Genomic DNA, 15,292 nt, shown 5'->3' with positions numbered 1-15,292 from the left:
CCAGCTCTGTCTGTCGGTGTCAGTGTCCTCCTCTTCGCAATTTTTCCTCTGCATTAGAAAATGGATGTGTGGCGTGAGAGCGTGTGAAAAGTGTCAATTGCGTGAGTTTCACGCATGAATGCGTTTGAGTTGCCAGCCCTGATGACATGTTGTATTTCACAGTGTCTTTTTATGTCTCTTAGCACGTTTATTCGCAGCAGTAAATTAGTAGCAGACACTTCAGAGTTTTACCAGTTTTATTCAGATGGAAGTTGTTGGAAAAACACAAAGGAGCATAAGATTACGTACATGCAATTTATAGAGCACCCATTTGCTTGGATGAAAGAATTGATTGAAACAGTCCCAGAGCTGCAATTATGGTGCTAGCAATGTCACAACCTAAATACAGCCGTGTGATATGTGTACAGTATTCTACGGCACATTAAATCCACATAACAGCTTTTAAAAAGGCTAATTTTCAAAGTTCTTCAAGGGACTTACTTAAGCGTACAGTAAATACATTAGAAACAATACTAAACATGCACACTAGTGTAAATGTAACCTGGTTATTTATAATGCCTCTCATCCACTTTAAAAAAAAGACAAATAAAGGACCGTCAGAAAGGGTAACGTAATGTCATGTAGAACTTCACATGCAAATTAAAACAGTTTGAGTTATGTCTCTACCTACACGTTCTCCATTGATTTGAAAGGTCTGCATGGAATATGTAGACTACAGTAACTGACAATTTCCATGCAGCCGTTTCTGTGGACAGATCAAAACACTGTTCATTGAAAATAAGCTTACAGAAAGCGTCCATGTATAAAAGTGTGTGTATATATATATATATATGTGTATATTGATAGTTGACGTGAAATACTTTAGAGTATTGAAATAAAAATAGAGTACAAAGACTCTATTTTGTACAGTTTTAAGCAGTTAATTATACAATAACAGTTTTTTAAAACATGTTAATTGACTAATATTCCATGTCGTTTCAAAATTAATATGCTCATAAAAACTGCATGCATAATTATTACAAGCAAAATGCTGTTAAAAATAGTCTGAGATGGAGCATATTTGTACTATTAAAAATTAATTTGTTGTACCACAAATTAAACAAATGAAGGCAAAAATGTGAAATTGTGAAAAACAGGGCCTAAAATATGTCATTTCCCTTATACATTTTGGCCTAAAATCTTGATTTTAGCCTAAAATGTATAAGGGAAATGACATGATTATGTTATGTTATCTTGATTATGTTATGCATCAACTACCCATACATAATATGAAGAATAGTTATGACAGTGACCAGGTCACTGAGGATGTTTTGAGGTAATGCTTTGCCTCACTTCAGCAGATTTTTTACACAAAGAAAGGAAAAAGTTGAGCATATACATGACATTTCGAACAAATGAAGCTGGTCTACGCGTACCCCTGAGCAGCATAGCACCACCGGTTCCCCCCAGGATCCTCAAATTCGTCCCAGCATTCGTGCTATCCACCAGTTGCAAGGCATGACAATCTGACAGATGACCCGTCCTCCCTGGTAATAGTAAGGATATGGCGAAAAGCCGCCCAGGGGCTCGTAGTATCGCCGACAATAACGGTACCCACGACGACAGTACTGGCAGCAGTAGCCCTGCTCATCTAGGCTGTTGTCCAGCTCCAGCCCCATTTCTCTCTGCGAAGAGAGTGAGTCAACAGGGTAAGAACCGCAGCCAAACAATACCTGCAATCTCACCACAGGGTGCGTGACTTATAGCTTGATTTTAGCAATAAAAAGGTGCAGTGCTCTGAAGGGGAATGAAGAGAGATTATGGGGTGTAGACATGCAATGACAAAAAACCCTGTCATACTCGGATATGTCACAAGGATCAGAGTGGCATTTAAAATAGATGGTTTTGATATGCCAAGCCAGGGTATCTGATATGATATAATGCCCTTGACCTTTCCATTACGCCGCCGGTGACATCGCATGGCTTTGCCATCTCAGATTCAAGTCCCTTAACCCCACTGCCTGTCTGTTCTCAGTCAGAGCAAGTTTGACACTGGCAGACGCTGAGATAATTACACTGTTTCTTTCATCCCAGCCCTCCCACTCCCATAAATGCGTAGCTTCGGTGCCTCAGTCCGAGCAGCGACCCTGGCCTCATTTGAGCTCAGAAATGAGAACCCTCCCCCATGCACTCTCATGCCCTCCTTTGACTTTGGCATAAAGCGAATGGCACGTTCCTACAGCAATTAGCAGGGTAATGATCGCCCAACAAGGATCGGTTTATTTGCTCTCGCAGGCAGGGTGTGAATTGGTGTAAGGGCTAAATGAAAGCGGAGTGAAAGGTAAATTGGGTAGAATTAATGGCCCTTGGCCCTCTCCATTGTGATCGTGTACGCATGCCCTCTCCAGATTACCCAGGGCTGAGTGCCATGCCTTTGATCAGCCGCTACGGCGAGATGGGTTCCGAGAAGTGCCACTTAACTTTCTATCTCCCGTAACTGTTGGAGCAGATAGCACCCTCAACTCACTGTTTCATTTGACTGCGTTTCGATCTCCCCTAGCTTACGACACAGACAATATGATGTTATCCGGCTGATTAAAAACACCATCGTTGACCTAGTCACCTCCTGTGATCTGCATTAGATTGGCAGATGAAGCCGGATCTCTCTAGGTTGTCTGGCAACGCTTCAGAGTTCCTGTTGGGAATGACGCAAATAAACTTGACGTCAGAAATTGCTTTGAAATGTGTTGCCCGGAAAAAAATGACATTTATCCACGGTCATACGTGGTGTTTGTATAGCATAAACAGGTATATTATTATCATTATAGATTTTTGGGGGTTTGAGATGAAGCGCAGTGAATTATAATGTGCCTGTGCCTGCGCGTGTGAAGATGCATAATGGCATGCATTTCTCCTCTGGTCCCATCTCTCATTATGTTCTCCATAAACGAAGCATGCATGAGTTTTCATGAGCTCACTATGCAATGATGAATGGATTGAAAATTGCATTCTCCTAATGATTAGACTAGTGCAAGAGAAAGAAGGGTGATGCCTGTATGGTTTGATTTATTACTCTCACAAATGCACAATTACTGATTCATAATGTTTGTCGGGTTTAGGGTCAGGAGTGTTGAGACAACAATTCATTTTGGTAACAGCACAAAGCCTGTCGGTGTAGAACTGTTTGATTTATCAGACCAAAAAAAAAAAAACAAATCCTGCCAGCATGAAAGGTGGATGTTATTTGGGAAAATAAGAGGTTTTCTTTTTTCGAGTGAAATGATGTGTGATTAGTATAAAACAAACAGACTATGGTATTGTTCCACAGAGGCATATTAATCAAACTGATTATCCTGCTGCAATGAGAAAGTGAGTGTTAATAACTTCATGTTTGGGACTTTGTCTTTCTGTTGCATGCGGAGATGACAAGAAATAAAGTACTCTGGGACATGATGTCAATCATGAATAAAATAGTAAAAGCAATTAAGAACAGGTGCCTAAAGCTGACTAAAGCCTGTCACGTCCTATGTTTTGTTTAGTGTTACAGGCCGTTAAAGCGCGATGTAGCATTTCATGTGAGAAAGTATGAAAACTCAAATTATTTTACTCTACATTCTTTTGCATCAAATGATTATTATTATTATTTGTTTTCCCAGGATTATAAAAGTTAACTCATTAAACATGCTGTTTATTTATTTATTTAAACACTGTGAATGCATTTTATTCAATTTGACATTATACACGCTTTGTTCTGTTCTAAAAACTAATCGGAACATCTAGAGCCGATTGGAACTGATCAAGAGTCTATGCAAAATTCTTATGGGGTGAACCCGTTTATCAGTACGGGGAAATGATGGGGGAAAGACTCCTTTTACAGGTTATTTATTTATAAATCAAACCCATGCACACTGTTTAGAACAAAAGTAAAGCATTTGCATTCATTGTATGGTAGAATTTAATTATCTTTGAAGCTGAACCATCATTCATTTTAATGCGAACACCTGCGGAGGAACACATCTTTATGCTTGTGCGATTAAGTGTGAAGAAAGTTGTTTTATTAAATTATTGCAGATTTGCATTTCCATGTTTGCATTTCCTGTGTGTATTGATAGTCACTGCCGTTCAAGTTTAGGTTCAGTAAGATTTTTTGGGGTTTTTTTTGGAAAGAAGTCAATACTTAATTTAGCAAGGATGCATTCAGTTGATCAAGAGTAACATTATAAATGTCTTTATTGTCACAAATAAATTTTGTTCTTTTGAACTTTCTATTCATCAAACAATCCTGAAAAAAAGTATCATTGACAAAAATATTGAGCAGCACAACTGTTTTCAACATAACATGATAATAATAAATGTTTCTTGAACACCCGATCAGATCTTTGACATATTGGCATCACAGGAATAAATTAAAATTTGGAATATATTTAAATAGAAAGCAATTATATCAATATTTCAGAATATTACTGTATTTTTGATTAAAGAAATGCAGCTTTGGTGAGCATAAGAAACTTCTTTCAAAAACAAATCTTATCTGATTGATAGTGTAAATATAGACCATGTGTTATAATTTTCTTCCCTTAAAAGGGAACTGCATGTGCGAACACGTTCATTTTACACAGCTTCATTTTTTTCAATTACAGATGTATACTGAGACTTTTTTTTTGCCTAATTTTAATATCATAAGTTTAAAGTGAATTTATCTTCTTCTGGTCCTTGACCGGAAAGTGCATCTTAAGTTCAGACTTGGGGAGGGGAGGTTCAATCAGCGATCTGCAAGCCAGAATGCTTTCAGCTAGAACGCGGGGTCACAATGCCTACCATCAACAACTGCGGCAGGCGTACAAGTCTGAGATTCGACCGGACCCAATCATCAGAGGCTTATCCTCCCAATGTAGGTCAAGGACCATGATGCAATTTCTCAGTGCAGCCAGATGATAGTTATTCAGTTTGAAAGATATCCAGAGCTGTGCTGGCACACAACGCATCAGCGTGGCAGTACTGGGGAAAGGTCAGTCTCGTATATCTCAGGCCTTCTGTCACAGGAACTTTGATGATTATTTATAAAAAGTACACAACAGGGTACAGAGACCTGTAGCAAAATATGAATTCCCTCCTCGAGCTGCAGACGTCTGCCGGTGGGAGAGCGAAAAGAAGGGCTTGCGTCTAGGATCCTCTGAAAGGTCTGAGATATCTGGCTTCCCAGCAGCATCTACATGACTCCAGACTCCAATTACTGGAAGCCACATCCCCTCTGACGTTCGCAAAAGCCTTTGTTATCGCTCTGCCCACAAACACAGCTCGCCTGTGCTTAGCCTTGGAATAGGCTGGATTGGTATGTATTAACCAGCTGATTGAAGGAGAAGATTTCAAAAGCAAAAGGTGGTTTCATCTGGATTTGCTTTAATTAAATGTAACTTTGCAGTCCGTTTTGCTGGATGAGGTGGGAAGGCAAGTCGTTCCTGGACCTCTGCAGATAAATATGCCTTTTTCCCCCCACCTAAAGTTCTTTCTTTTCGCCGTCTTCTCATCCTTGCGCTCAGAGGCTAAAAGTCGCATACTAGATGGGGAGGTGTATATCGTATGTGTGCGAAGCATTAGTGCTACGACTTCAGGATAATTAATCATTGAACATATGCTTCACTTCATGAACGCAATAAAGGACTCTCTTTGGCCGCTTGATTCTTTATGCCTTGATAATTAAAGCATGATTAATACATTTATCTATTCATTAATGAGTGACCTTGGGAGGCTGTCTTTGTACATCACTAACTACATAAGAGAGGCATGAAAAAACTGCAAAGCAAACTTGCTTCCTTTGAAGGCTAAATATCCCTCTCCATTAGCAGTAAGACATTAAGGGAGTCTTAAGTGAGCTGGCCTGATTTAAGCAGATATATAGAGCAATTTCAATGCCCTGTGGTCCACATGGTCTGTTTTAAGTTCGGAAAGGGAACTTCGATTAATGAACGATTTATACTAAAAAAGAGAGCATGACTATCCAGCTCAACCGCAGTCGAACACGCCTTTTAGTAATGAACCTCGGGCTCATACTTACATAGTCGTTTACTGGTAACTGGTCCATGACGTCCCGGGCCTGACGTGGCCCTCTTGCCTCCAGCTCTGGGGTCTCCTCCACGTCCTCTACATCATGGAACTCAGCATCTGCATCACAGAAGGAAAGACGATGATGCAGTCATGCTGCTAAACACTTGCTGCTACAAAATGGATATCGTGAAAGGCCCCTTTGATCTTCCTTAAAGGGATAGTTCACTTTGAAATTCAATTTTGGTATGTTTTAGCTTACCTCAAGGGCATCCAAGATGTAGGTGTCTTTGTTTCCGCAGTAGTTTCAATTTTGATATTTTTAGGTCAAACCGTTCTTGTTTGTCAGTCGTATAATGCAGGTCTATGGTCACTATCTGAAAGAGCATGCACAGAGAAGTCCAAATTAAACAATTCCCCATCGTAAGTACACATTGATGACCTAAGACACGAAACGAGCGGTTTGTGTGAGAAAACGAACAGTATTTATATCGTTTTTATAGAATTTCATCCGGCGCTACTTGTTCAGCTCCTCCGTCGACTCTCAGCTCCCATGACAGGAAACAAAAAAAACACGTCCAAGCGTCCAAGTGATCTGAGGGCGCGCGCAAATTAAAGTGCAAGCAGAGCGCTTTAATTGGCCATCTCAGCTGCTCAAGCAAAGTGGGCCTTTCATATGAGTAAACAAAGGTTAGGGCACTGATCCTGCAATATTTGATCAAATATTTTGAGAAATTAGCTGTATAAGTTTAAGGGTGGTTTCTCTTGAGACATCTAAAGGTTGCGAAAGAGGCACTGAAAAGTAAAGAGCGAAGCTGAATTATGTCTTGACCAAGGGGTCAAGGTTTGGCTGGTTAGCATGGCCCAGCTGGTCGATGCTGAAATTGCACCATAAAAATGGCTCTTTCTCCATTGATGGCATGCAAATAAATTACAAATATTTAATTATAGTATAGTTGATAGTGAAGGCTGCCATCAGCATTAGCTGCGTTTCCACTGTCGGGCCAAAAGCGGGCGTGCCAGGGCCAGTCGCGTTTCCACTGTCACTTCCTGGGCTTGATCGAGCCTCGTCGGGGCTTCCTCGGGGCCAACGGCCAGGGTTTTCTGGCCCGCCGAATACCTTGGTCCAAAGAGGGCCAGCTCAGGCTGGAGGAGTCAGTGGTTACGAAACAGAGGCGGAGTTTACCTGAGTCTAAAGATGGCAGCGCCGGATGATACTGTCAGCTTTAAAGACTTTTAAAATAATTTACCCGGCGCAGAGTTTCATCCGGCGCTGCGTGTTCAGCTCCTCTGTCCACTCTCAGCCCCCATGACAGGAAAAAAAAACCCACGTCCAAGCGTCCAAGTGATCTGAGGGCGCGCGCGCTTCCTGGTGTGTGACGTGTGCGCGCTGCACAAGCGCCGGAAAGTGCCGGAATTAAATGAGGTTTTTTTTCCTGTCATGGGGGGGAAATGGTCATTTTTCCGCAGCGCCGGATGAAATTCTATGAAGCCTCTATACGGGTAAATAAGGGGAATTTATGTCGGTTGATAGGTTAGAGAAGTATAGGAAAGTGTCAATGGTCCATTTCTGAGATAGGTGGCGGTAATGCACATATTTGTTTGCGATCCGCCGTAAAAAAAAACAAGAAGAAAGCGCCGGATCACTTGGATGTGGTTGTTTACAAGAGGTAAAAACGAAATAAATACTGTTCGTTTTCTCAGACAAACCGCTCGTTTCATGTCTTAGGCCATCAGTGTGTACTTACGATGGGGAATTGTTTAATTTGGACTTCTCTGTGCATGCTCTTTCAGATAGTGACCATAGACCTGCATTATACGACTGACAGACAAGAAAGGTTTGACCTAAAAATATCAAAATTGAAACAACTGCGGAAACAAAGACACCTACATCTTGGATGCCCTTGAGGTAAGCTAAAACATACCAAAATTTAATTTCAAATTGAACTATCCCCCCCCCCCCCCAGTGCTATAAAACCCTAATTTATAAAAATGTAACAAGTTGGTTGCTGGCTAAATATTTCTTAATCAATGATTGCTTTGGACATTTCTAGAGCATTAGCCACAGAATTCTGTGTTTGAAGGGAAAGTAAAAACAAACAGTGGAGAGCAAAAGAAATTACAGCCTTGACTTGGCTATTCTGAAACCTTATTACTAGGGTTGAATTGGATTTCGAGTTGGTGAAGCCCTGTTTGTAACCTCTGAGAGGAGATGGGTGGATCCAGTGGATGGGTAGATCTTGGCAAATCTCCCAGATCTTGGAATTCAATAGGAATGTTTTGTTGGATATGGGCTCCTCAGCAGGGATCCATATCTGAGAGTCTACCATCTGAATATCCACTTCACCTGTCTCACTCACCTGTGAAAAGAAAGCACATTTTAATGCCTTATTGTGCCTGCACAAAATGCTCATAGATAGGGATAGATGATCTGACACAGATACTTGCTAGAACTTGCCAATATCGATACCAATGGACTTGCACACCATCTGTTTACGTATTTTCACTGAAATGTCATATTTCTAATAACTCTCAATAACAATTGTATAATATTATTAATACAGTATATTATTATGCTATAGTAAACATAACATTTTAGTACATTAAAACATAATGTGAGTTCCAGAAGCTTGTATCAATATTGCTTTGTCCTGTTGTGGAACATTTCCTCAAGATTTCATTTAATTTATTTAACGATAAATACGGAAGTGATTGTTAATAGACTCCATGCTGATATCTTTATTAAACATTTTTTTTATTTTTTATGATAGGACAAAGATAAGTAATTATAACACTCAACTTTTGTTTTTTAATCATTTATTAACAACAATTATAAAATCAATTTCAACTTTTAAATAATTTGAATCATTAAACAATCATCACACAAACCCATTATAATAAATGTCACATCTACGCTTTGACTTTAATGTGAATGATGTTTCTTTGTCAAAGCCCCAGTCTGCGTTTGATTGAAGGCTGTGAGTGAAGTGTCAGCGGCGTGAGCGGTTTGTGGCTGGCTGCTTGTGTCCTTCAGCAGTTCTGCGTAAGGTAAGATAAGAAATAGTTCCTGTCTTACCCAACTTGCTAACACAGTTCGTATTTTCACTTTGGAGTCTATTTTATGCATTGATTTTTTTTTTTGGTGCAAAAAAATTGTAAAAAAACACTTATATTTGCTAAATATTTGTATGTGGGGATCGAGAGCAAAGTACTGATACTTAAGTTGTACTTTCAGAAGCCCAATTGGCTTGATTGAAAATGTCCCAATTCCTTCCTTAACCTCTAAACTCATTTCTGTTCGTCAGTGCTTTCTTTACTGTGCATCCTAAGTCTCGTTCACACAGCCCAAGCAAGATAAAGCTGGAGTATCTGCTTTATGCTATTACCTTGGATCATTTCACTCCCTCTCTCCACAGCCAGGGAACAGAGAACTAACTGCTGACCATGGCTAAAATTTTTAATTTGACCTCTCTTAAAGACCATAGCTTTACTTTCTTATGAAACAGACTTTTTTCTTCCCTAGCTGTGAAAAAGTGCCCTTTTCTGCAGACACTGGTGGTGTTGCATTTTAATTTTTACAGCAATACTTAGAAATACAGAAATATATCTGACTTTAAGATGGCTTCAAATATGTCTTCTGTGTTGGTCTATAGAAGGTTATTCAGTCCTGTAGGCACGGTAAAGTTCACTGTGGTGCATCTACTCCGTCACAATTATGCAACTAATTATACAACTGATAATAATGTACTTAATTTGTTAGTTCTACAGTTCATAAGCTGTTAAGTAAATTATTATTGCTTAATGATAGCGATTACATGTCAGTGACTTAATTGAGATTTAGAAATTTAATCTAGAAAATAATCACATGAGGTATATGTTTGTTTTGCTGTATAGTTATGTGTAAATAGAAGTACAAACAAACACTACTACGTTCCCTTGTTAATTAGTGCAGAGACCAGAGAAACGGCTCACATGACAAATATTTTTACAAGGTGATTTTCTCCCAGTCTAAAGCTTAATTGCACATAGTTAAGCTTGATGTAGAATCCTGAGGCTATTGTCTGAGCTACTATCATTTATATTAGGTTCCCCTCTTTCTCTTTCATTTGCTCTCCCCCTAAACCCTCTTTTTTCATCCCGTTGCTCTTGTTTTATTAGAAGTCATTTTCGGTGCCGTTTCTTGTTTGTTGGGAAGCGACACCGCACTGACCTGTAGCGGTTCCAGTTCCGCCTGATTAAAAGCTTCACTCTCTGCGCCTTTGAGACAGTTTCTTTGCTCCGGCCTCCTCTCTCTCAAATCACACTTAACTAATGATGACTAGGAGGACAGCCTGCATGACTCAAGCAGTGAAGGATGCTGGTTTAGCCTTAAAATTAAAACTAGGGCCAGCGGTGCAAGCAGAGCGCTTTAATTGGCCATCTCAGCTGCTCAAGCAAAGCGGGCCTTTCATATGAGTAAACAAAGGTTAGGGCACTGATCCTGCAATATTTGATCAAATATTTTGAGAAATTAGCTGTATAAGTTTAAGGGTGGTTTCTCTTGAGACATCTAAAGGTTGCGAAAGAGGCACTGAAAAGTAAAGAGCGAAGCTGAATTATGTCTTGACCAAGGGGTCAAGGTTTGGCTGGTTAGCATGGCCCAGCTGGTCGATGCTGAAATTGCACCATAAAAATGGCTCTTTCTCCATTGATGGCATGCAAATAAATTACAAATATTTAATTATATTATAGTTGATAGTGAAGGCTGCCATCAGCCAATCAGCATTAGCTGCGTTTCCACTGTCGGGCCAAAAGCGGGCGTGCCAGGGCCAGTCACGTTTCCACTGTCACTTCCTGGGCTTGATCGAGCCTCCTCGGGGCCAACGGCCAGGGTTTTCTGGCCCGCCGAATACCTTGGTCCAAAGAGGGCCAGCTCAGGCTAGAGGAGTCAGTGGTTACGAACAGAGGTGGAGTTTACCTGAGTCTAAAGATGGCAGCGCCGGATGATTCTGTCAGCTTTAAAGACTTTTTAAATAATTTACCTCAAAACTCACTTTCCTGTTTGAATGCCTTCTGTGTGTGATCCGGTGTGGATTCTGATCACCTTATAAGGTAGAAATATTTATACGCGATGCAAAAGACTATGCACGCTTACCCTTAGTAAACATAGTAAATATGAACGCTTGAAGAAATCAGACAAATCATAATGGCTATCACAATAATGTTTTTATTTTATCTGTCAGTAGCCTACTTTTTACAGTATACCGGACTATCATAAAATAAAGCAACTTTTTTAGCTTCCTCTGTTTCTCTGACTCTAACTAGCCTACTGGGAGAGAGTGCTAAGCTCATCAGGTTGTATTTTTGGTGGTATATTTGTAGAACTTATCATTCTTTCTAAATGTGATGTAAATATGTCCTGTAACTACCAAATAAACAGAAACAGCCTCGACTGAATAAGTAAGTGTGACCTCTTTCTTTTGTGAAATAGACCTAACGGTAATTACCAGAACGTTTTTATTTGGTTCCCCCAAAAAATAACCAAATGGGAGCGTTAGGGGAACGTTCTGTGTTAACTGTTAACCACTTTATTCTTTGTGACTAATGTGCAATTTTGACACAAATTGATTCATTATGATCAATGTAGGCTTATCACTTTTTATTGTAAACCTGTGGTAAAACATTGATGCTTGGGTTTTAAGTATTCAAGTAAAAATGCCAGTAAACGGTCGCTTTTATCATGTTTGTTTTGTGATCACGCTGTTTCCAGTGATTTCTTTCTGATTAGTTTTATAATAAAACTTCCATTTGTTGGTGAAATTATGGGTTTGTGTGCACGTTGTTCCAGAAAGGCATGTTACGGGCAGGTTTAAGTGAAGCGCTGCAGAGCTTCTGGCCCGACAGTGGAAACGCAGCAGATTTTGGGCCCGGGGCTATAGGCCCGAGGCTTTTAGCCCGGCACAGCCCGTTTAAAGCCCTGGCTCCCACTGGCCCGACAGTGAAAACGCGGCTATTGTGAGGACATAATTGTCATGTGGATCCAAAGTAATCTAACGTCACATGATATGTACACCTGATTAAAAGCTTCACTCTTTGCACCTTCTGTACCGTTCAAAAGTTTAGGGTCGGTGAGATTTTAAAATCAATGTTTTTTAAAGAAGTCTCTTATGCTCACCAAGGCTGCATGTAATCAATCAAAATGCAGTAAAATATACACTCACCTAAAGGATTATTAGGAACATCATACTAATACTGTGTTTGACCCCCTTTCGCCTTCAGAACTGCCTTAATTCTACATGGCATTGATTCAACAAGGTGCTGAAAGCATTCTTTAGAAATGTTGGCCCATATTGATAGGATAGCATCTTGCAGTTGATGGAGATTTGTGGGATGCACATCCAGGGCACGAAGCTCCCATTCCACCACATCCCAAAGATGCTCTATTGGGTTGAGATCTGGTGACTGTGGGGGCCATTTTAGTACAGTGAACTCATTGTCATGTTCAAGAAACCAATTTGAAATGATTCGAGCTTTGTGACATTATCACAAAGTGACATTATCCTGCTGGAAGTAGCCATCAGAGGATGGGTACATGGTGGTCATAAAGGGATGGACATGGTCAGAAACAATGCTCAGGTAGGCCGTGGCATTTAAACGATGCCCAAGAAAACATCCCCCACACCATTACACCACCACCACCAGCCTGCACAGTGGTAACAAGGCATGATGGATCCATGTTCTCATTCTGTTTACGCCAAATTCTGACTCTACCATCTGAATGTCTCAACAGAAATCGAGACTCATCAGACCAGGCAACATTTTTCCAGTCTTCAACTGTCCAATTTTGGTGAGCTCGTGCAAATTGTAGCCTTTTTTTCCTATTTGTAGTGGAGATGAGTGGTATCCGGTGGGGTCTTCTGCTGTTGTAGCCCATCCGCCTCAAGGTTGTGCGTGTTGTGGCTTCACAAATGCTTTGCTGCATACCTCGGTTGTAACGAGTGGTTATTTCAGTCAAAGTTGCTCTTCTATCAGCTTGAATCAGTCGGCCCATTCTCCTCTGACCTCTAGCATCAACAAGGCATTTTTGCCCACAGGACTGCCGCATACTGGATGTTTTTCCCTTTTCACACCATTCTTTGTAAACCCTAGAAATGGTTGTGCGTGAAAATCCCAGTAACTGAGCAGATTGTGAAATACTCAGACCGGCCCGTCTGGCACCAACAACCATGCCACGCTCAAAATGTCTTAAATCACCTTTCTTTCCCATTCTGACATTCAGTTTGGATTTCAGGAGATTGTCTTGACCAGGACCACACCCCTAAATGCATTGAAGCAACTGCCATGTGATTGGTTGATTAGATAATTGCATTAATGAGAAATTGAACAGGTGTTCCTAATAATCCTTTAGGTGAGTGTATATTATTATAGAATATTATTAAAAAATATTATTATAATTTAAAATAAGTGTTTTAATATATTTTAAATTGTAATTTGTTCCTGTGATGGCAAAACTAAAATTTCAGCAGTCGTTACTGATTTGGTCATCAAGAAACATTCATTATCAATGTTGAAAACAGTTGTGCTGCTTTTTGAGAAAACTGTGATACATTTTTGTTAGCATTCTTTTTATTAAAATAAAGTTTAGAACATCAGCATTTATTTGACATATAAATCTTTTGTAACATTAAAAATGTCTTTGTTTCTCTTTTGATTGATTTAATGTATCTTTGCTGAATAAAGCATTAATTTCTTTAAAAAAAAGAAAAAAAAAGAAGGCTTGCTGACCTCAAACCTTTGAACAGTAGTGTATGCCTCAGGTAATTGGCTCAATGTACCCATGAGCAAAAGGCAGAATTCATATCATGTTCTTCCAAACAGGTCCTGCAGCAGACAAGTGCCTTGAATGGGAATGCTAATGGATAACTTTTTTGGGGCTATACCAGGGGTTTTCAGATGTTTAATGCCAAGGATCTTAATGGATTCAATTTTAATGCCAAATATGATGATTCACTTGCGATGGTTCCTCTTTCCAAAATATAACGACAGCTGTGTTGTCTTATCATGAAAGTTTTTACATTGTAAGGAGAGACTGAAACTTTTTTTTTTCTTAATGTTAAAAACTAGAACTGTGAATTGAATAAAATAGCCACAAATCAGTCTTACGATTTAGAAAAGCAGAATAATACTGCAAACATATTTCTTTCTCACCTTGCACATCCCAGTTTGAAACCCCCGGGTCTATAGGCAAAATAATTATAAAAGAAATAAATACATTTTACAGTAATGCAATTAATTAATGAAAACTTTTTTAAGGGAAGAAAGTATAAATAGAAACAGAGAAAGTGATGATTTGCACAGAGTTACCAAAAGGCCAAATTAATCCTGAGACTCAAGCGCTGTGTGCGGGAAGACAGGGTGTGATTTCATCTGAGACATTTGGGCAGTTGGAGACCAGTGGGAAGTTCAGGGATTACCGCTTTCATCATTTCCCAGACTGAATAAATTGAAAATGGTAAACAAACTGGCAGAATACAATTTATGCTTGTCACCTGGTCGTGCTCGCAGGCTGCTTTATTTCCTTATCAGTGGCATGCAGTTTCTCCTTAGCCAGCATTGTCTTGTGGTGAAGCTTGTTAAGGCAGCTTGCTCTGGGACCACAGTCGCATACCCTGCGGCTCAGCTGCACTTGGAGCTAATAATATGGATTTTAACCTCTACTTCCTTAACATGCTCACAACCTTGGAAAGAACGGCCTGTTTCTCTCTCTCTCTCGTCCATGCACAAGTGGCCTTTGGTTTCAATAGCATCCTGATTTATCTCAGGCCTATGTATATGATCAAATCAAAGATTTAGAGAAAGCAGGAATGTAAATAGACAGTTAGCAAGCCTGAATCAATCTGCCACATTCATGTAAAGCCCACAGCTCGCATTTTTAGCATTTTACACTTCTTAGTCTGTTTATCCAATAAATGAGTGATCATTTGTGTAAATGTTCTCCTGGTTAGCTGTGTCTTTATAGTATGAACAGCTTGCTCCATCTTTCACCATGTGTCCCCGTCCCCCCTCGAGAACCAGGCGCATCGCTCGCTCTCTTTCCATCTACCCTCTCTCTCCAGCCCCACTGCTTCAGCCCTGGCCAACTCTGATTGATTTCACATCTGTGAAATAAAGCTTTGCCGAAAAATCTAATTAGGTTTCACAATGAGCAAAAAAAAGGAGAAATGGCAGCGACATATGGCGTTTGCTTCGCAATTAGTATCTGTAAACATGGATTAGACATTAAAACGATGAG

At 39.9% G+C, this 15,292-nt stretch overlaps 1 protein-coding gene and 1 long non-coding RNA gene across 2 annotated transcripts in view; one reads left to right on the top strand and one right to left on the bottom strand.

The window, feature by feature from the left end:
* Positions 1–221: 221 nt before the first annotated feature.
* The window catches only part of tnmd (tenomodulin), a 44,568-nt gene continuing 29,497 nt past the window's right edge, over positions 222–15,292 (bottom strand). Inside the window, exons 5-7 of the mRNA XM_079892231.1 lie at positions 8,222–8,381; positions 6,035–6,141; positions 222–1,664 (exon numbers count right to left, since the gene is read on the bottom strand). Coding sequence (XP_079748357.1) covers positions 1,455–1,664; positions 6,035–6,141; positions 8,222–8,381 — 477 coding nt within the window. The 3' untranslated portion in view covers positions 222–1,454. The remainder of the gene's footprint in view (positions 1,665–6,034; positions 6,142–8,221; positions 8,382–15,292) is intronic.
* The window catches only part of LOC307170923, a 38,606-nt gene continuing 32,324 nt past the window's right edge, over positions 9,011–15,292 (top strand). The window contains exon 1 of the long non-coding RNA XR_013823459.1: positions 9,011–9,069. This is a non-coding gene — a long non-coding RNA (uncharacterized lncRNA). The remainder of the gene's footprint in view (positions 9,070–15,292) is intronic.

The sequence above is a fragment of the Squalius cephalus genome, assembly GCF_949319135.1.
Source record: "Squalius cephalus genome assembly, chromosome: 14".
Lineage (NCBI taxonomy): Eukaryota > Metazoa > Chordata > Actinopteri > Cypriniformes > Leuciscidae > Squalius > Squalius cephalus.
This window is presented reverse-complemented; position numbering and strand designations above follow the sequence as displayed.